General features: G+C 39.6%; 1 protein-coding gene across 1 annotated transcript; it reads left to right on the top strand.

Annotated features, from left to right (window-relative positions):
- The first annotated feature begins 519 nt into the window (after window positions 1-519).
- LOC114649665 (insulin-like growth factor I) lies at window positions 520-19,134 on the top strand. Its single transcript, XM_028799125.2, has 4 exons — window positions 520-615; window positions 12,959-13,109; window positions 16,079-16,251; window positions 18,775-19,134. Exons 1-4 carry the CDS (start codon window positions 547-549, stop codon window positions 18,937-18,939), a joined length of 558 nt encoding a protein of 185 aa, XP_028654958.2. The 5' UTR covers window positions 520-546; the 3' UTR covers window positions 18,940-19,134.
- Window positions 19,135-23,327: the final 4,193 nt, after the last annotated feature.

Raw genomic sequence — 23,327 nt, 5'->3', positions numbered from 1 at the left:
AAAAGTTAATCGCCTGCACTTTTACTCAAGTATGGCTGTTGAGTAGTTTACAAAACACTTTTAGACAAGGAGTCGTATACAGCATATTGGGTATGTCTTCCAGATAGATTACAAAAAAATTGAGAAAAGCATACATTTATGAATTGTTTTTGAAAGCTATTGCTGTCCTTTTCTCACTGATCGTTTTCTATTAACCAAAATAAATACGCAGATCATATCTGGTTTGTTAAATATGTTCTAAATCGAACGGAAGAGCACCCTGGCTTGACGCGCTTACGGTTTGCGAGCACCGACTTGTAAATTTTAGTGCTTGAACGAGTTTCCTCCGTTTTTGTATTCTATAACAGGCTGCCCAATTGCATGCCCTGCGTTATAAAAGCCAGGCGCGCTGTGGCGGAGACGCGCGCACATAAACGACAGTCTCGTTTAGAAAATAGAGATAAGGTAGCCCCATCCCCGTATGGGTGGGGGTGTAAAGCAGTTCCGTCCCCTCCAGTTTAAAATGCAGCAGAAGGGGGTGTGCGACGCTTGGCAGATCGGGTGGCGATGGTGTCTTCTGAAGTTTTCGGACTACCGGAGGGATGCTCACCTTCCAAGAAGCCGCGACAGATCAAGGTACCTCACGTCCCAAGATGGAATACGCCTTTCTCTGTTTGTCGCAACGCTTTCAACGTCCGTTTCGTTACATGTGGGCTCTTTAGAGTGAACGGCGCTTACGCGCAGCTCTGCGGAAAAACGATCTGTAAGACGCTATAAGAAACAGCTTGTCTCTGCAGCAGCTTGAAAAGAAAACTCGAACACATTAGAACAAGGCCACCTAAGTGCCTTTATTAACGTCCTGGGTAAACGCTTTGCTTGGTCACAAATAGGACTTGCTAGCACCAGTGGCAACACTTTATATGAGGGGCATCTTCTCATCTAAGGCTTTGTTTGTGTTTTATAGCAATAAACGACTAACCGATGCAATATAGCAATCCGTTTGAACCCTGTTCGAAAGTGTGGCCAATGTTTGTCAATGGCGCCTCTTTTTCTATCATTAAAAATGATTTACTCGTGTACGTAGAAGGATGGATGGCTTCTTGTTTATTCTTAACGGACAGGGTTCAGAGCGCTGGCTTCGCGATAAATCCACTGCGCGTTCTGTGGAAAGAGCGATCACGTAGATTATTATTATTATTATTATTATTATTATTATTATTATTATTATTATTATTTATTATTTATTGGTACTTGTGTACTAAACGGACGGGATGAGAAAGGAAAACAGAAATGTTTTGACGAGTTCATAACATATTTATTGGGATTAAAAGGCTCCGTGGGGGAGCTTTAACTGCTATTATTATTATTATTATTATTATTATTATTATTATTATTATTATTATTATGTCAGTGAGCAGTAAAATTTCTGCCTTATTTCTAACGAATTATTGCATAATAATTATTGGCAGAAGACTTTATCCAGGGCAACATTCAAGATTAAAATACTTCACGATTATTTAAACAGAGCAGAGAGTTAAATTGTCACTTAGACTGAATGATCATAGAACTAATAGCTAAACCTCGCAAGAAAAAAGTTAACTTATACTATGGGTTGCATTAAAATCGCGTGTCTCGGACTAGTAAATTGACTTTGATTTTCCGTTAAATGCGCACGAAGTGGGTGAGTGCGGAGATTTTGCAATGAAACATTACAGCGTTATCTGTACACAGCGTCAGCTTGTAGAACACATACTTTATACGGTGTCGTATATTTCACTTTTGTAAAGCTCTAAATGAGAATTATACCTCAACCAAACAAGTCTCTGAAAATAGAGAGGATTAGTGTAAGGATGGATACTCAGTTACAGTACTGACAGGAGTCCATCCCGGCCAAGGTGTTACTCCTGCTTTGTGTCTGCTGATGCATTTCTGATTGGGGCAAAGATGGGACGTGAAATGAATAGATTCGTATTGATATATGACTTATGAATGTGTACAGATATCTTTCTACATGTTGGTCTGTTCTTGCCTTAATACTGAATCTAATCTGAAAATCAACACTCTCCTCATTAACTGGAGATGCTACCATTCCACATCTGTTATCCTCACTTCTTTCCTCCCTTACATTTCCTCTCTTTTTACTGGATAACTAGTTGCAGTTACTCAATTATACAGTTTCACACATTTTTGAGTTGTCATTAGTTTTAATATTCATAAGGTGAATTTGCAATGCATGTGTAGTGCACTGTATATCAAAGAAGAAAGCTTCATTATATAGCAGTAGGTATTTTTGATGGATAGCCATACTGCCTCACAGAGCTGAAGAGTTCCATTCCTGCCTTGTCGCTGTCTATTTGGAAATTACACGTTCTTCCCATTTCTGTCCAGTTGTCCAATAGTTCAAAGACCTTTTAGGGTAACTGGGGTCTCCAAGCTGCTCCAGTGTGATGCGACTGCCTGACATTCTTCTCAGGGCTGTTTCAGGTTTTGCTGCAATAGCCAGTGAACTATGCAGTTTCAGGATTTTGGATGGATATATTTCATTTTGATTATGTTTGAGATCCAAATCACAACCATCCACTTTCTATACCATCTTTTTTTTTAACACAGCAGGATCCAACCATGAATGGGATGCCATTCATCATAGTGGTGGCTATCTCACTGAAATAGAGTCACAATACAGTTTTCAACCTTGTCTGAAGAAGGGGCCTGAGTTACCTCAGAAGCTTGCATATTGTAATCTTTTTAGTTAGCCAATAAAAGGTGTCATTTTGCTTGACTTCTCACTACATTCATAATGGCTAACATGGTACAACACCCTAATAATTCTATGGAAAGAATCTATAGGATGAAGGGAGGAAACACAAAGTACTATCCACACAGAAATTGTAAAATTTGTTAGACCCAAGTCTAAAAGCTGTGCCCCTCTGTACATAAGATATAAGCAACTTGAGCATGGAAAAGGTGCTATATAAATACAATTAATATTATTATTATTATAGGGCTTATTATAGTAATTATTGTCACCTGTACAGAGTATAGCGAAATTCATACATGCATGTGCTTATCAACATGCAACATGTCACTATCCTGCAGTGACGTAAGTACCTTACCTTGAAACATCTGTCTTCCTTACCTGAAATTTGTATATAAAGGATAGCCTAGTGGCTAAGCTGCTGGACTGTAATTAATGAGGATGCTGGTTCAATCCTAATCCTGAGCAAACTGATTAAATTATCAGTGCTCCAACTGTATGAATGTGGAAAATGCATGATGTGTTTGTAATATGTAAGTCACTATCAATAGAAGAATTATATATGCAACTAATATTATCATGGTTAAGTGCAGATAACATTTCTGACATGGCTGTCTTTATCTTACCACTAATCAGGGTTGAGGTGTGGGGTGGCATTTTGCTTAGAGTGGCATCTTTATGCCAGAGTATCTTTTTACATTACAAGTTAATAATACATGTAGCGAGAAGTCAAGTAAAATTACACCTTTTATTGGCTAACTTTTTTTTTTACTCTTTAATTTAATATTGTTTTTTATCAGTATGAGGCTGCTGGAGTATGTGAATTTCCCCTTGGGATTAATAAAGTATCTATCTATCTATCTATCTATCTATCTATCTATCTATCTATCTATCTATCTATCTATCTATCTATCTATCTATCTATCTATCTATCTATCTATCTATCTATCTATCTATCTATCTATCTATCTATCTATCTATCTATCTATCTAAGAATTGACCTGAGTTGCCTTGAAAGTTTTCATATTGTAATGTTTTTTAGTTAGCCAATAAAAGGTGTCATTTTACTTGACTTCTCACTACATTCATAATGGCTAACATGGTACAATACCCTAGTAGTTAAGTTAATAGTACAAAAATTAGAATTAAGTGTAAACCTTTAAAAATGTAAAATAAATATTTTCGTTTTCAGTTTTTCAAATGTCATAGAATGCAGTTCACACTGCCTTGCTGCACCACAAGTGACCACAAATCAAAATGGCACTCACTCATGTCAAAGCTATTCGTCAGTGTAAAGTATTGCTGCTCATTTTCCTGATTTTTCACATTTCGTATTGTGTATATAATGATTGTGTTTTTGTGACAGTCACCTGTACAATGTCTGTTAAATGTTTCTTACATTTACACTGCACATGCTTAGTTTAAAAGGACAGGTGCCTTTTAGATAGATAGATAGATAGATAGATAGATAGATAGATAGATAGATAGATAGATAGATAGATAGATAGATAGATAGATAGATAGATAGATAGATAGATAGATAGATAGATAGATAGATAGATAGATAGATAGATAGATAGATACTTAGATACTTTATTAATCCCAATGGGAAATTCACAAATTTTACTTCACAGGACATTGTGGAGTTATCAGATCATGACGTTTGTATCACAATACATATTGTATGTGGATTAAATGTGTCATTTCACACTTAGTAAGGATGTGGAGCGATGTGGGAGTTAATGGAAAAGTATGCCTTGCCCTCAGATTGTATTATTTAACACTCCAGCACTGCAACTAATAGTTTCATTTTGCCTAATGCAGGCATACACCATCCAGTCCAACAATAAGAGCCTCTCTAGCGCCTCCATGAGTGCTGGTATAAAAGTTACACTGCACCCCAGACTGTGGAAGTCGGCTTTAGAAGCACATTTGTCTAAATGCTGCTTTTCTTTATCCTGTTTGGCTCAGTCAGGTCTGATCCATGACCACCCACCACCCCCCAGCCTGCAACACCCCTGCAATGGCTCATAGAAAACAGATGCTGATTGAGATGATTCTTGCTTAGGCTAACAAGCTTTAGAAATGCATAATATTATTGAAAAGAAGGAAAAAAACAATGTCAGGAAATGTGCAAAAATAAATAAATAAATAAACACAATGCCAGAAGAGCCAACAACCAAACACATTTTTTGGCCTCCCATTTATGTTTTACTTTAAAAAGCATTTTCCTTTCCTTGCATGAAAGAATCGCATGCTACAAAGCTCAGGTTTAGTTTCTTTTCTAACTAAGTCGCTTTTGTTGCTTTAAAAAAAAAGAGCCATGTGTCTTAGAGGCTAGGAGCGTCATCTTCTTAATTACAGAAAGCCACTGAAGCCTTCTCTGACGCTGCCTTCTCGTGTGCCAGTGGTTTAGAGCGTATGAAATTTGGATATCTTTCAGATGGGAGTTCCAAAAAATTAATCCATTCTTTTTATGAGCTCAGATATTCCACTTTTTGGGTCACTCGATGCCAGGGCCTGTCCTGACAGCAGAAGGTGCAATGCAGGAATCAGCCCTGGATGGGATGAAAGTCCTTTCAAGAACGCACTCAACTCATTTACTCACTCACCCCGGCCAGTTCTGAGTTTCCAATTACCTTAAAATCTTCACTGGAATACCACATATCCAGTGTTTCTGAATATGGACTGTTACCTTTTTAGGTAAAAAATTTTAAGGCACTGTTTAAAAGTCTGATGTGAAAGGCACAATATAATGTAGAGAGTGAATGTTTTATGATTAGCAACTGGACTTGTACAGCCTGATGCAGCTTTATTAATCCTATAAACCCAATTACCATGTTAGTTTTTTTTTAAAGTGTCATGCTATTCGAACTGCCGTGGAGTAATTGTAATCCCTTTTTCATTTAAAAATATTGAACAAGAACACCCACCCCCTTGTCTTTAGCAATAGCTGCTACACCCCATCTGTATAAATCTCCATTTAATTTCTGAAATGCTGAAGTGGCGCCTCTGTCTATAAATGCCTAAGCAAGTCATGTACTACGTTTTGTGATGTAATGCAACAGTGCCTGAATTTAAGGTTTTGCATGTCCAGTATTATATTATAACTATATTATAACTTATATTATAACTCGCTTTGCTCGCCATCCCCACCAGCCTGCGCTGCACTCCAGCCACTTTGCATCTCTGATGCTAGCATCATGAAGAGGGGGGCTGAACGCATCCCAAGGAGACGCAGTCGCTCCTCCGAAACCCCCTCTTAAACGGTGATACAATGGGAAACAAATACCGTTTTTTTTTTCCTCCTCTTTGCACAACACTTCGAACATTTTAAAGCCTGTACAGCAGCTGTCTTTGTCATCTACTCTTTGTCTTTTATTTCCAGCCCCATGCATGGTTAAATCTCTTGGCACAAACTCTCGTCTCACAGGACGTGAGTTCTTGATATTTTTTAGCTTATAATTTAAAAACGGAATAAAAATCTGAAAATCTAACAACATCACATTAAAGTTTGATAAATCCTGAAAAGAATGATACCAAACATATATATGTAGGTTTTAATATAAGCCGATTTAAAGCGTGACAAAAAACGTGACATACAAACATCACAGTTGCAATTTTAGGCTTAGGATTTTATATATAGAGAGTAGATATAATGTTAAATATACTGTTCCCAGAAGGAAATAACGCAATAAATTATGAACTATGTTGTGTTGTAATTTTATTGGGCCATGTGTAGCAAGGGCGTCTAGACGTATGATATCCCCTGCATATTGCATTCTTGTTTATCATGGTATTGCATGTTGGTTGGACATGCAAGTAAGAAATTCACTGTAGACAGTACCCATGATAACAGGATTACCATTAGTACTTCTACTGTGAGCAAAATAAAGATATATTGGGCACTTAAAGGATGTCAATAGACATTTCAGTCCATTAACATTCCAAGATATTTAAATTTCTGTAGTTGTAGTAAAAGTAGAAAGTAGAAATGGTTTTGGTAAATTTTTCTACTCACCTTTCCAATTTCTGGTTGTAGTGATGCCAGAACCTTTCTAAACCCTGAACAGAACACACATTCATTACTGGGCAGACCGACAGAGTCAGCCTGAGGAGAAAATCAGAGAATCTGATAAAGAAAATCCACATAGAATCTGACCAGGGTTCAAGTGGAGTGAGATAGGAATGCTACCCTGTGCTGTTCTTTAAATCATATATATGATTACTAATTATTCAACTTTGTTCAACTGAGTGTGTGAGCATGGTAATTACTCTTGTCTCTTTTCCTTCATTAGTTTCTTTCATCCATCCATCCATTTCCTAACCCACTGAATCCGAACACAGGGTCACGGGGGTCTGCTGGAGCAACTATTTAAATTTGAGATAGTGTGCAAAATAATAAAGACTAACTACCGGTAATTAGCATTATGCCATGTGGTTTCAGAAAATGAACTGGATGGATGGATAATTAATTTTCCATTCCACCTTTGCACAGTACATTAACACATAGAGTTATTGATCCATTTTTATGTTTATGTGCTGGCAGGCCTTTAATGACCTCTTGGGCACAGTCATCACCAGTGTGTCTGTCTGCGGAGAGAGTGTCAACCTTGTCAAGAGGTTTACTTACCATGGCAGTGACATTCATGTCTCTGGTGACTTTTCCTATGAAGTCAGTAGACAGATTGGGAGAGCATGGGGCGGGGGGTGTCATGAGGTTGCTGGAAAGGGGTGTGTGGTGCTCCCAATATCTCTGCAAAAGGATGAAGTTCCAAGTCTTTAGAGTCCCGGTGCTTCCTGTCTTGCTATATGGTTGTGAGACATGGATGCTATCCAGTGACCTGAGACAAAGACTGGACTCCTTCGGTACTGTGTCACTTCGGAGAATCCTTGGGTAGCACTGATTTGACTTTGTGCCAAATGAGCAGTTGCTCAAGGACTCCTGAATGAGGCACATTGTTAGGGAGCATTAGATATGGCACTACGGCCATGTGGAGCGATTCTCCATGGGTGATCCGGTTCACAGGATCCTTACTGTTGAGGACCTGAGTGGCTGGATGAGGCCAAGGGGACGCCCACGTAACACCTGGCTGCGGCAGATAAAGGGTCTTTTCGTAGGATGGGACTGGACCGCGTGTCTGCCTGGGGGGTTGCCAACTGGGATCCCAAGCTGTTTCATTGTGTGGTGGGTGAGGCAATGTGCTGTACCAGTACACGCTCCCACACCTGTCTTGACCTGGCTGTCTACTGTACAGGTGTTAAGAATGTTTTTATTTGTTATGCAAGTGAAAATTAAAACAACTACAAAGCCATTTACAAGTATCAATAACCAAACAACCGAGAGCTGATGAAGCTACTGGTCTTACATGCCATACACATGAAATAGTAGACACAAACTGGACACATAGACCTCAAGTGTGACCAGAATAATCTTTTAAGCAATTTTATATAGTGTCCTCCATACATTCAAAGGATCTCAAGTGTTTTTTCTCACTGTGGTTCTGCTCATCTTATCCTCCAGAGCAGCTTGGTTCAGCTAATGTGGCAGCCTGGTTACACACACACATTGTGCATCACATAAGATGGGCAAGTAAGCAGGAACTGAGTCAGTTAGGGTGTTATGGGAGCCTTTAGGTATATACATGAATAATCCAGACTATGCTGTTTGCTGTGTCAAACCATGTTAGTAAAGGTTAATGCTGGCAGAGCCTTTATTTAACTTCTCATCTGGAACTTTGTTAATTTTTGATATGAGAAATATCAATATGGTTTGGTAATTGTCAATTCCAAAGAAAGGAAGTAGCATGATGGCACAGAGGCAGCGCTGTTGACCCGTAACAAGATGACCAGGGTTCAAGTCCTGGTTGCTCACTACATGGAGTTTGCATGATGTCATTGATGTTGGTTTCCTCCCACAGTCCAAAAGTATGCAATTTAGGTGGTTTGGGCCCTAGAATGGTCTGGTGCCCTGTCCAGGGACTGATAGGATCCAGCTCCCCCATGACCCTGCTCTAGATAATGGGTTTAGGAAGTAGATGACTCTTCATATAGAGTAAAACACTTAAAGGCACCAATGTGTGGTTAAAGTCTGAGATAAATGGCAACCAAGCTGAGCTTAGTTGATTCTATGAAAGTAATCACTTCCAAGAAGGGGCAAATCTGAGAAAAGCCAATTTAGAGACAAACAAGGAGGTGAAAGATCTGAATGTCCTTTAATTGTCTCCACTTAAGTGTTTTTTTATGTCAATGCAAAATGTAAATGGCACTATATTAAAATAATAAATTGCTGGTATTTTGTCTCAAGTGACAATAATCCATCCATCCATTTTCCAACCCGCTGAATCCGAACACAGGGTCACGGGGGTCTGCCGGAGCCAATCCCAGCCAACACAGGGCACAAGGCAGGGAACCAATCCTGGGCAGGGTGCCAACCCACCGCAGGACAGTGACAATAATATGTAATATTAAAAATAAAATAAATGCATTTTGTAGATTTATATAATGTATTATTTGAATGGGAAGGGGCGATGGCACAGTGTTTAGCAAATTAGGACATTTGGACAATTACAATGAGAACAGGCAATTCAGCCCAGCATAGCTCATACTTCTCTAGTGATCTCTATATAATTAGTGTGGCCACCTCAAGGATCCAGCATTCTGTGTGCCAAGCTGGACATTGCCTGTGTGGAGTTTGCATATCCTGCCCATGTCTGAGTGGCTTTTTCAAGACATGCTTGTCAGTTTGAATGTGAGCATGTGCCTAAGTGTGCCCTGCTATAGACCGCTGCCCCGTCCAGGTCTGTTTCATGACTTGCACCTCATGCTTTACTATAAATTGGATTAAGCAAGTTGGAGAATATTATGCTGTTATGTCATGTTATGTTATGTTATGCTTGTGGGTCAACTGGCTAACCTGGGTAAACCCTGAAAATGTCAATTAAACTGATGACAATGATGAAGATGATATGTTATTTACATTGGGCTTTTCCCATGTTCTGTCTGCTTTACAAATACAGGTAAATACTGCATCTAGTTAGATCATTATGGAAATTAGGATAAAAATGGAAATGTTGTTAAGATAAGACTTTGAACAGAGCTTCTAAATGAAGGCAGCAGCCTTGTTTTTGGATTAAATTATATTTATTATTAGTATTTTGACTGTTCCACAGTGGCAGGAAACTAGTAACAAGATGTGTGTAGGAGCTTGAGGTCAATTTGCAATTAGTTTGAAATAAATTATAAAGAAGACTACACATTACGCCCAGACAAACTTGATTTGATGCGAGGCAGTCCGATTTCCCCCAGGGAAAGTTAAAACCTAAACATCTTCTGTTTTTGCACAATACACCCCCACCCTTATGTCACATTAATATTTGCATTAATGATTGCAAGGGGTACCAATCACAGGAAATTGTTACTATGCAAACACTTACTGGGATGCGGATAGTCAATTGGATGTTTCAAAGGTGAGGATGTGGGATTTCATGCGGTTAGATGTATGGGCATAATTCTGAGGAGCATGTTTAAAAAGAGCAAAGAAACTATTTACACTGTGGATCATCCTTCCACATCAGTTAAATTTCATCCCTTGAATTAAATCCCTATGTGGCACCTCTGAATACAAAATGGAAATGGACTGACCTACTGGTAGGATTCACCAGTCCATCTTTTTAGGTGACTGATCAGTTAGAGGGCACTTCTGTGTCTCCAGTCCCAATTATTAGCGGAGAATCATCCTACCCAAGTCCTAAAGTACAGCCACTGGCAACCTTTGCACAAACACTTAATTGGTACACACCAATTTTCATCTATGTTTTCATTATTTGTAAGACTTTTTTCCAGGAAGAAGCTCTAGTAGGACGCCTGTTCACCACCCACTCATGTCTCTGGCTGTACCTTTCATGTTCAGATTGTTTCTGTCCACATCCACCACATGTAATTCAACTTTGACCACGCCTCCCATTTTCAGTTGCTTGGTAACTGTAATGTTCCGTCATCTGATTGGTGTTTGCTTATAGGCTGGTATATAATCAGGCTGCTGTCCACCACTGTTGGCTCACTCAGGTGCCCAGTGTTTTTGTTTCAGTACCTTTTTCTAGTCTCGGCATTTCATTTATTTCGCGTCTTGCTTTGTTCTTTGACTACATTTTTTTATTAAACTCAATTGGACCAACAGTATTTCCATGTTTACTAAGCAATTCATCCTCCCATTGTCAATTTGAATAATAATTGAATCATCATCCATCATTTAGTATCATCAACCGCTCTTATCCTATTAAGCATGACTGAATCCTTTGCACTCACAAAATGTTTCTCCCTCAAACAGGAGTTAACCACAACAGTGGACTCTGAGGCGATGATCAGTTTTGGTGTTGGCCGGTTGTGGCATGTCATGAAATTTCAGTACAGGTTCTCCTACCGGGAGGAAAGCAGATTCCAGAGGAGAGAACTCCCAAACTACATACACAGGATACCAGAGTTGGGAATCAAAGAGAAGCTCAAAATGAAGAACAGTAAAGTCATATTTCAAAAATCTATGTTCACATTTTTAAACAGTACAGTTGCAGTTACCTGACTGCCATTAAAAAAATGAACTGGAGCACAAAAACTTCCAATATTATTTTACTTGAGCACAAATTCTACTAATAGTCTATAAATTTCTATCAAGACATAGTCTGATCAGCTAATTTGCCCTTAAATTTGTGGTGTTAAATAACAAAATGTCCAAAATCAGTGAAGCCTTCCTGAAGCTTGTATCCCTGATTATTCATCCATTGTCGATCAAGGCCAGTGAAATTTGTGAATCTTACCCCTTCATCAGGACCAAACAAACTGGAACCTAATGGTATAAATAAATAGCTTACACCTGCTTAAAGCTTTTACATTCCACATAAATAAATTCTATGAATAGGGTATTCACAATTAAGCCTTACCAAAGCCTTATGAATTTCATGTTCTTTCTTTTGAATTTGTATATAATTGTGTCTGGTGTGTAGCAGTTGGATGGGTTTTTTGATTAATCAAACCAAAGTGAGGTAGAGATGCTACCTGCTGTACCACAATTACATTTATTTATTATGTTCCGTGGCTCCTGGTAAGGCTATAATGAGAAAATCAGCCAAGTTTTACTTTTATACGTGTTTTGTTGTTATTGTGGAATTCTTTGTAAACTGTTTTGTGATTATGGCACGGAGCTGTGAATTCCAGCTGCAGCCTTAGAGCAGCTCCATTCCTCTCACCGCCTTTACTCACACACAACCTTGAACAGTACACTGCATGTGCAAAAATGTACAGATGTTCAAATATTGTGCTATGTTATAGCTTTTTTTTCTGTAAAACATCTTATGAGGGTGTTTATTGTTGCAGGCTCTCCATAAAATGAAGATACACATAATTCCCACTTGATGGCACAGTTGTTAGAACTGCTGTTTGATAGTTCCAGTAGAGTGACTGGATTCTGATTCATTCACCTACTGTGTAGAGTTTCCATGTTCTCCCTGTTTTGATGAAAGCTTTTGTCTGGATTAATCCCAAAAACTTGTATATTAGATTAATTGTTGAAGCAAAACTTTTAAGTTGAATGAGCGCGGGTGTATGAATGTGCCCTATGATGAACTGGTATACCAACACTAGGTATGATTCCTGCTTTGTGTCTTATTCTGCCTGAATAGACTCCAGCTACTCAAAACCCATAATATGAATAATCAAGTCTACAAATTGATGAATAGGTCAGTATTCCACATAAGACTAAGCTTTTTAAGTGTGTAATGCCTTGCCCCATTTATAGCTTTTGAGAAGTATGTTTTGCTGGTGTCTGTTGGTGCCAACAGACACAAGCAATTTTACTTGATGCTTATTTCCAGGAGGTTGCCAATCTGGCTGGATGACTAAAGAGCTATCCTCATAATCCAGCAGTAAGTTTAGAGTTTAGCTGCAAGGCGGAAGTAGGTGACCCCCTTCAATGTAATTGAGGGATGTTGTTTCCATAAAAAGTACTTCATAAATTAACTTTTGTCATTATATTACATGAAAGCATGTTTACCACACAGTGTGAGGCATAAATGCCAAGTCACTGAATTGTAAATGACAGACTTACTGTGTCACTCTTATGCACCTTATATTGCTGTAATTGCAAATGCATAAAACAATTGTACTGTACATAAAGTTGATTTTCACCTACAGAAAGGTGCTATGAAAGGTTTCTTTCTTATTTTTTTGTAGTCTCGGAGTTCACTGGTGGGATTCTGTCTCCTGTACCCTGTATTCTGCTTCCTCGTTCTGGCACCTCAGACTGAAGCCTCCAAGGTACGGTGTGGCCGGGAATTGGTGGAGGACCTGCATTTCGTGTGTGGAGACCGCGGATTCTATTTCAGTATGTAGCTTTTCTTGATTCTATTGACCCAGATACCCTCTTTGTTTTTTCTCTTCTCCTTTCATTTGCCTTTTTTTGGCTTTTAGTAGAGAAATGCTTTTCTTTTGACAAGTATATCTTTACATTTATAAAACAGTTTCCAACATACCAACTAATGATGAAAAATAGAATACTTACTGGGTTCAAGTCAAATCCATTCACTGACTGAAATTGTATATGTTGCATGAATTTTCATTTATCTATGTATGTTTGTCTCTGGAATCCTCCTGCATCCCAAATTCTAATTCAGCCTGATATGCGTGATGGCGACCTGCAGTGGGACGGCACCTCGTTTAGAGCTGATTCCTACATTGTGGATGATCCTGCAGAGATAAGTTCCCTAAATGAGACTCATTTGATAGCAGATTATAAGCTCTGTTATTATTAAGAATTATACTTCAGCCTTAAGCAGTGGACAGAAGCTGATTACACTTTGAAGCAAGAAGAGGATGTGCCTACCTAAATTAACTAGATCCTAGGAGAAAAATACACACACACACAGAAATAAAGATATAAACCAAGAGCCTACACATGAATTACACAAATAGTTTAAAAAAAACACACACACATACATACAGAAATAAAGAAATAAACCAAAAGCCGGCAGATGAATTACACCAATAGTGATACCGATGGAGTCAGGTGTGTTTTAAAATGTTTTATTAACCAATAAGCTGTCATTTTTTCCAAACATTTTTAAGGCCTTATGGAGAAAATCTGTGATCTTCACTAATTCTGTTTTTTGGGTAATAACCAATATGATCTGAGATTTTTTTCCTGTAAGGAATGCAAAACTTTCAGGGTAAAATAGTTAGTTATATACTTCATCCAACCTACCGTGTTTTCATATAAAAACTGATTTTTAATTGAGCACAATCTCTGTCAGCACTTGCGTTTTCACGTCATTTACTAAAGTATCTCCACCCCCATTAAAAAGACGAAAAACACATATGAAGTAGCAGTTCACCTACACTGGACATGCACACATCGGCAGAAACAGGAAGAGGAAGTGTCCTCCTTGAAGGAATGGTTATGCTGCTGGACACAAGATTTATCACAAAACAGTAGCAACCGATAAGTGATTTGCATTTTGCAAACGTATGTAGTATTCAAAATGTACAAAACATAATTTAGATGCGTAAAGGTAAGGAATACAACAAGTGACATGGAAAGAAAATCCTCTCTGACTACTGTGTTGAAATATTATTTTTTTCTGTGAAGGACGACCAACTTCAACACCCCCTTAAGTCAGGTTTCCTAGTCAGAAACTCAGGGCTGGTCTCTCAAGTCTGAGTCTGTCCGACTTCAGATGATGATGCCCATTCAAAATGGTGACATGCACTGTGAACTTTAATAAAAGCTGTAGTATTATACTGTTGATTAGTCTATTTGTGTTTCTTTAAATCAGTCACACACACAGTACTGTCCAACTTTTACCTGTGGGTATGTTGTTACAGTGTTTGGATGCACAAAATACAGCGTAATGTGTTGTTTTCAACCGCTATGTATTTCAACAGAGCAAGCACAACAAAGATTTTCCTGGATCTGCCCGTATTGGTTTTCCAGATGTTTTACAGGAATGCGGTCAACTTGGGTGTGTCATTCCCAGCTCCAACATCTAACCTCCCAGTTAAATGGAATGCAACATTATTATGGTTTTGTTTCATAGTGTCCAAGTTAGCCATTATGCCAGTAAAATGCTTTACAGAGGTGCCTAGTCATTCAAATCCTGTTTAGATTATGTGCTTGTTTATCAGATATACACAATATGAGAAAAGTAAGCATTCTAATCCAATTTCTCCTTGCACTTGATGTCTAATTTACTCTGTGAGGTGTGAAAGGCTCTGTTATGGATTTGTACCCCATCCAGGCTCCAACCATTGCAAGCTGGAATTGAAAAAAGCAGGCACAGGAAAAGAATAACTGACTTTATTAGGTGTCTGTAATGGCATTATAACCAGATAAAGTTTTCAATAGATGGCACTGTTGGTGCAACCTGGCATGTACAGCAGCCTGTACACCATGAGGCCTTCCATTTGGTCTCTACTACCTGCTCAGTATCAATTTTATATTATAATTGTTCATGATATTGTATTAAGTGTCTGTGATTTGCAATATAATGTGTGAAAAAATCACCTAAATAAATAATAACAGGGAAGAGTGGTGGCTGTGAGGCCAAGGATCCCAGCCTGTATCCACAAAGTTGCTGATTCAAATCCCCGCTACTACCAAAAAAGATCTTACTCTGCTTGGTCATTGAGCAACACCCTTAACCTGCAGTTGCTCCAGGGGCTCAGAACAAAGGCTGACCCTGCACTCTGACCCCATGGGGTATGTGAAAACTAACAAATTCCTAATACAAGAAATTGTATAAGGCGAAATAAAGAACAAAAAAAAATATCAGTTGGTAGATTACTATTTATTTCTTGCTCACACCCTACCCAATCTTGAAGTCTCAAAATATTCCAGAAGCTTCCCAGTTTGGAAAACTTGTATACTTCCAATATATCAGCTCTTAATAGACTCAGGGTAATTAAATACCAAAGCCATTTTTATTCCAACTAAACCTCATTTAATATAGCACCCCCCAAGGTAAGAGGCGCTTAACAGTTCTCATACCTTCAGTGTAAGCACTTTGGTTAGATAGGGTGAAATTTAAAGCTATAGCATCTGCAGCGCAGCCCAGCTTTTTGTTTCTTACATTTGTCAAGTCTCATCATCTAACATTTTGTCAGCCTGTTCCTCCCTTGCAGTTTTCCCCATCCGAAAGCTTATACTGACAAAATGTAAAAAAATAAAGTCATAATTATTTAACTAAAAGCATGATGTTGCAACTTGTAGACAATAAAGTTTACAAAGTCCTTCCAGGAGCTGGTGGGCACAGCCTGCCACACCAAAGTAATGCCAGCTGCTTTTTTTTTTTCCTTCAGGTAAACACTACGGTTCCCGTTATTCAAGTCAAGTACGGGTCAAAGGCATCGTGGAGCTCTGTTGTCTCCGGGGATGTGATCTGCAGCTGCTGGAGGCCTATTGTGCCAAACCAAAGAAGACAAAGAGGGCCGCAAGGGACCTGGCGAGAATCCCAAGGAATCAGAAGAATGAGGTTAGACATTCTGGCAACATTGAAATATGAAAGGAGAGATTTGCACTCAAAGAGAAGAGCCTTTTAAAAGCTGTTTAAATGTTGAAATACGGGAGTCTGGCTTTCTAAGAGTATGTCCTGTGGCAGGCGGCTGGCATCCATGCCCAGCCGGGACGCCCCTGCACACTATATTCGGGGGGAGCAGCCCTGGAAAGTGCAATACCTCCCCCTGGACGCTAGATGGCTGCCCCCCCTGGGCCGGAGTAGTGCCTGGGTTTCCCACAGGGCTCCCTGGGAATTGGAGTTGGGGGCAGCCCTGTTGGGTCCCGCAGGTACCGCCAGGGGGTTCTGTGTTTGGGGCTCCTGAGCCCGTATGGGCAACAGATTCATTACACCTGGAAGTGCCGCCGGAAGTCGGTAATCAAGCACCTGGAGCACTTCCAGGTGATCTATAAAAGGAGCCAGTGACCACCACTCAAGGGCCAGAGTCGGGTGGAGGAGGACAAGGTTGCTAGAGAGGAGTGGTGGTGCCAAGGAGAAGAAGGTTTTGTGCTTGGACTGTACTGGTGGTGAACAGTGCTTGGAACTGTGTTGTAGCTGGGGGGTTTATGGGGAAGACGTGCCCTCCAGCTGAAGAATAATAAAATAGTTGTATTTGATAGTGCCTCCTGTGTCAAGTCTGTGCCGGGTCGGGCGCAATATAGCGCCTTTGTGACACTCCTTTTTATCTCTCTATCTATGATTAGATCCTCACCATCACCTGCACATACCTCCCACTGTCTGTCTATCTATCTATCTATCTATCTATCTATCTATCTATCTATCTATCTATCTATCTATCTATCTATCTATCTATCTATCTATCTATCTATCTATCTATCTATCTATCTATCTATCTATATCCTAACTACAGAATCATGGGGGTCTGCTGGAGCCGATCCCAGTCAACACAGGGCGCAGGAAACAAACCCCGGGCAGGGCGCCAGCCCACCGCAGGGCACAGACACCCACACACACACACCAAGCACACACTAGGGACAATTTAGAATCACCAATACACCTAACCTGCATGTCTTTGGACTGCGGGAGGAAACCGGAGTACCCAGAGGAAACCCACGCAGACACGGGGAGAACATGCAAACTCCACACAGGGAGGACCCGGGAAGCAAACCCAGGTCTCCTAACTGCGAGGCAGCAGTGCTACCCAGTGCGCCACGGTGCCGCCTATCTATCTATCTATCTATCTATCTATCTATCTATCTATCTATCTATCTATCTATCTATCTATCTATCTATCTATCTATCTATCTATCTATCTATCTATCTATCTATCTATCTATCTATCTATCTATCTATCTCTTTGGAAAATTAATCATCATATGGTTGCCACATGTTTTGGGTTCATCGCCCACCGCTTAGACAGAATGGCTCTGCACAGACCACTTAGCTCTTGTTGCAAATGCCCCCCTCATGCAGACAGGCCAGATTCTCTTTATATGGATGAGAGAAATCAGCAGAGCAGGTACACTCAGCAGCCTTACCTGGTTTTCCTCCTGTGCCAGAACAAGTCAATTACCTCTTTTGTATCAGCAGCCGTGTCTTGTATCTACCATTTTATTTTATGAAGGGTTTTTCATAGCAAAGGGTATTTGAATGAATAAAATTTCAATCCATCATCTATCCCGCCACCAATGTTCTGAGTTTGTCAATAGAGTTTAAGGTTAAAGTAAACTGAACCCTAATCTGGGGTCATTGGACACAAAGCATAAAGCAACTCCAGCCGAAACACCGTCATTACATCCACACTTATGGCCATGTCACATTATGTGACTTTTCTTGTGATTTTCAGTTATTTATATAATCTTAGCAAGTTGGAGGAAGTTGGTGGTGCACCCCCAAGAAGTCCGTCGCATAGTGTTACATACCCAGTGACTCGTTCCAAATAGTCCACGACTCGGCTCCATAAAATTTGATTTTAGTTATAGGGGGCAAGCTCTGTATGCATGGGAGCTGACAACCAATAAATGTTCATCTGGAAGTAAAATGCATATAATGAAGCGATGAGGAATAAGGAATGAGGAGGTTTTAGACCTCATAAATAGAAGAGAGTCTCGTCTGTCCCAGGTCTCACATTTTACATGACACAATAGAATGGAAAAAAAGAAAAAAAGATCTGGGATTAGGGCTGAACTCCCTGTGCTTGCTAACCCTTTGTACAGTGCCAACACCCATCATGCAGCACGTTATTGGCTGTCACAAAAGTGATAAACTTGTAAGTCAGCACACAGTTGCTAAATGTGACATGTTCAGCAATTTTTAGTCGCGTAAATTTTCATGGTCCATAAATGAGTCTGACTAAACAAGCAACTAGAATTCACATCGGGTTTGCTAATTTCTGACCAATCTGAAAACAATTTCATTGTCATGAACCATAAGACAGGAAACAGCTCTAATTTTGCCATTGGCAGTGCCATTATCCAAATGTTACTGTTGCTACTCTGCTTTTATTTTTTGAATAATAAATGTTGCTTTTGTTTTTTTCAGGATGGTCACATACAGAAGACCTTGCAAAGGATTACTGCCCCCCATAGAATGATCTCTAAGGTTTCAAGATTTAAGAAGCTATTCCAGTCAAAGAAGCAGAGAATGTCTCCTTTTCTTCAGTCCAGTAGAAGGTTCAGGAAAATTGTCCAGTTGATGAACACATAGAGCCAGCTGATTTAGTGAGAAAAAGTCCGGACTAACCTAGAGACGGAGTTCTGGCAGCACCTTTCTTTATTACAAAGTATGTATTTGTAAACGCGGCTTCTTTACAGATTTTGACATTGTTCCCATTCTGTACGCAGAAGTGAAAAGATCAAACTCATATCTATTCAAACACTGACATACTGTGTTTGTATGAAAGCTGAGCTCTTTGCAGCAAAGGTAGTAGAGCTATTATGTTTATGTAGGATCCATAATTAAATACAATAAATCAGAACAGACACAGCCATTTGGTATTCACATCCAGCTTGTTTTCTTGGGTGAAGTTTATACTCAAATGTTCCTGCATACAACTTTCCCTATCTAAAGGATAGATGACTTTCCTTGCGAATAGCTGGTGGCATCCATTTTTTGCCATGTTTAAAAATGCTAATCTGTATTGCTTTGCAGAATTCTCAATCATAAGTTTTATTCACAGACTTATTTGTATCCATACGTCCTGCTAGTTATTTCACCTACATATTGCAGCCCACCAGTGCGGGGTCTGGTGACAGTCTTTGCCTCCATGGGGTTTTTCTCCATTTCTGTTCTGTGCCCAGTGATGGAGCACTGTCCCATCTGGTGGTGATGCTGTTTTGGTTTCTACAACCGTATGGTTGAAAATGCAGGTTCTGAAAATGATTGAAGAAGAACTTGTTAATGCAATTTATGTAGAGACACTGTTATTGAAATTTATAACATTTCTTGGTGCAAAGTAATACGTTTACAAATGTGCAGCTTTCTGCCCATTGTAAATGACAGCATTGAACAAATAAAAGTAACTAAATTAGGAGATGAGTGAGTACATGCAGGGGTAAACAGCCAAAAGAAAGCAACAAATCAAAGTTAAGGAAAACAAGCAAAATCCAAACTTCCTAAGCTTTATGAATAATTAAATGTTCCTCAAAAGACAGCATAATGTCCAGAAATTTGAAGGTCAGCTATAGTGCCATACTGCTATCATTGGTGCAATGAAGTCAGATGAAATCATGCGTAATACTTCTGTCATGGTGCGGTTTGGCCCCACGTTACCAGATCCTTCCGGGGAGTCTCTTGAGCCACTGATAATGTACCCGAGGGATGAGCTAGCGCATGAGGACACAACACACATTTAGCAAGGGGTAGGTGAAAAAAAGCTTCAGTGCTTTTATTAAAAACAGTCAAAACCAAAGTATCCAGAACAGTGCAGTGAAAGTGTTCAATAAGTAATTCAATAAAAAGGTGTTCAGTGGAGGTTAAAAACACACAAGCTATCCATTAAAACAAGGTTAAAAAAACACAGTGCAGGAAGTGGTCCATAAAAACATGAGCCCTGGTAGACTCCTCTTAAATGGACGTCTCCTTAGCCCAACCCTTTATGGGCTCTTGCCACCTAACCGGCAGTTCAGTCCATCTTCAGTACTGCTTATAGGCTTGGTGCCCTGTAGCCGTCTCTGGGTCCAGGCGGGGCACCATCCCAGAGGTCCATGGCTCCCACACAGGAAGCCTCATTGAGCTTCTCCTCCCACTGCAGCTGCTCTGCCTCTCTGCGGTGAGTTGCTCCAACTGAGCATCGTGCGTCAGTCACTCAAGCTTCCAGGTTGCTCAGCTGGAGTGGCCCCTGAGTGTTGGCCGCACGTTCTCTCCAGGGACCTCCTCCCGGCTGTCTGCCTTCTCTTTTTCTTGTCCACTTGTACTGACTCTCTAGTGCTCCTGCCTTCTTTCTCCATCTTTTACCCTTTCTTCTCTTTTCTTTCCCAATCAGTCTCTGACCTTTTTGACATCCTCTCGATTCTCTGATTCCCCTTTTTCTTATATGCCTCCATGGGTGCAGCATCTCAATCATGCACCTCAGGAAGCCAATGAAGCAACTGAGACAGACTGCATCCTCACATGCATGTGCGTCGAACTCCAATTACACCGCCAACCCCCCACAACTGCGTGAGTGCACCCACGGACAGCGAGTAGGCCAATTAATTATTTATTGAAACAGTCCTCTTCTTCAGAGGCGACCCCCGCTATACCACAACTTCCGGTAGTCACAGGGTAGCAATAGGGAGACAATGTTAACAATATGGCTGCACCCTTTGAAAACATACACAAAATGATGAAAGCAATAAAGAAAATGGCAGGGCAATAACATTATAAAAACAACAATAAAAAAATAATAAGAAAGTCAAAATGATGTACATAAAAATCGAATGCAGGCTCGGATTCCGCATGTGAAAAAAAACCCCCTAGCATCATAACATAAAGTAATGCAGCTACTGCTGGGAAAACATCAGTTACTGTGGCCCTCCAGAGCCAATGTGTTCCATTGCCAGATATAAGGGTGTCCCCTTAATTCCAAGAATGTCATCAAATTATAGTTAGTATGCCCCACACCTGCAGCAAAGGGTGATGTTTCAGTTGGTGTGCCTGGGAGATGTGGAGTTTATTTACATCAGAAGTTCATTTTATTAAGTATGAATGGTCGGGGCTTTACATTAATGGTAATTGGGATTTGGCCTTATACCTCTGTACATAGAGAGAGAAAAGTTTGGGTAGGGGGGCCCCTTTAACTTCTTAGATGGGCTTTTGATGGCTTCATATCTACTGACCGCTGTGCAACTTTTCCGTGAGCTGCAGTTTTAGTCCATAAAATCTCTAATATCTTACGCCATTGACAAGTGTCCTTTAACAAGAAAAGTCTTTTTCGCCAAGTAGGCTGACCTCGCTTGACTCATAGAGTAATTTTAATCAAATAAATTTAAGATGCATTTTTTAAGCCAAAGCCTTTTCTGTATCACAACCTTTTATGAAACAAACGAGAAAGTCAGGGAGGTCAAAAACATCGAGATTCATCAAAATCTCGACATTGAATCTTTGGTCGATTACAATACTTTCCCTATAATTCACATACGAGAAAGTAAAAGAGAAACCAAAAGGTAATATATCACTGGTATGCACCAGTTAGCCCCTTATTTTATTTCTGTTACTTCCCTTGAGCAGACTAATAACCTCTCTAAGGATCACATCAAACACAACAGCATAGACTTTGAGTGGGACCAGAATTATAAACTTTTTAAAAATTCTGCATAAGTTAGTAAATTGTCATTTAGTAATTGGCTCAATAGTAGTGAGACAACTTTGAATGCAGATTACTTTGTTTTTATAGCATCAATCTTCGGCATTCCATATGCTATAAAATATGGAGAAAAATTGAGTTTATAGGTCATTGTACAATATATAAGTGTCTGTGTATGTATCACCCCTTGTATAGACTTTAATAGCAGAAGTGAAAAGAGTGTGTAGCGTCCTAGACATACGTAAGAAGCCATGTTACCCATCTGTAGTTCCAGCTGACATTAGTAGGAGGTCTTGTTATGCTAATCTGATGCAGGGTTATCCTGGGAGTGGGTGGCAGTAGTTTGTTAGATATGAGAGACAGGAAAAACTAACTAAAGCGTGCACTGTCAGAGATTAAGACTGTCTTCACATGTTATTGGATTTAATAAAATAATGTATAAATAATGCAGTCAGCGGGTGCGTGTCATCGCTATTCCCACCAGCAGATACAACAGAGTGTATCCCCCATATCTTCTATATTTCCATTTAGATATTACCCATAAGTGGAGGTCACAAGTCACGATGAAACAAATGTTCTAATAGATTCTTTCATAAATCTTTTTAGATGTTTAACAAGTATTAATGGTAATAAAACTTGACGAACATGTGCACTATCATTTTTATGTATTCTTTTTGTATGAAATTTGTGATATATAAAATTTTATATATTTGTAACATATTTAAACAGATTCCTTTTTTAATGCTGTAACTGTGTATCTTTGTAAATATATCTCAGAATGAAAAGAACTGCTGTTTTCTTTGTTTTCATTTTCACTGATCTTTAATACACCTTAACAAAACTCTTCCACAGCATAAATGTGTTTTAAAAGTCAAATTAATAACATAAAGAGGCAAACTTAACAGCCATTATCCAACCCGCTATATCCTAACACAGGGTCACGGGGGTCTGCTGGAGCCAATCCCAGCAAACACAGGTCTCAAGGCAGGAACAAACCCCAGGCAGGGTGCCAGCTTCATAGTGCATTTTATAAATTAAGCTCCTTTCTAGCAATGCTGCCTGAGAAGTGTTTAAACTGATCAGCTGTCAGTCTTCTTATTTAATTCTTCTGGTTACAACAAACTCAAGGCAGCCCCAGCTGCAATGCCAGTCTGCCTCCACCAGACGTCCAGTTCTGAGCGTCGAGGAAAATGGAACATTTGTAAGGAAAATGATGGAAATCTGTCAAGCAAAATGTATTTTATTGAATCATAATGAGAGCATTATCACCCAAGTAGGCTGTAAATCGGAGATACAGGAGGAAACTCAT

This window comes from Erpetoichthys calabaricus, chromosome 3, assembly GCF_900747795.2.
Source record: "Erpetoichthys calabaricus chromosome 3, fErpCal1.3, whole genome shotgun sequence".
NCBI lineage: Eukaryota > Metazoa > Chordata > Cladistia > Polypteriformes > Polypteridae > Erpetoichthys > Erpetoichthys calabaricus.
This window is presented reverse-complemented; position numbering and strand designations above follow the sequence as displayed.

Bases quoted from the DNA above. Each gene is read 5' to 3' on its own strand.
- LOC114649665 (XM_028799125.2), top strand. From the start codon at position 547: ATGGTGTCTTCTGAAGTTTTCGGACTACCGGAGGGATGCTCACCTTCC. The intron at 13,110-16,078 runs GTATGTAGCTTT...TTTTTCCTTCAG, and splicing joins AGACCGCGGATTCTATTTCA to GTAAACACTACGGTTCCCGT. The intron at 16,252-18,774 runs GTTAGACATTCT...TGTTTTTTTCAG, and splicing joins CAAGGAATCAGAAGAATGAG to GATGGTCACATACAGAAGAC.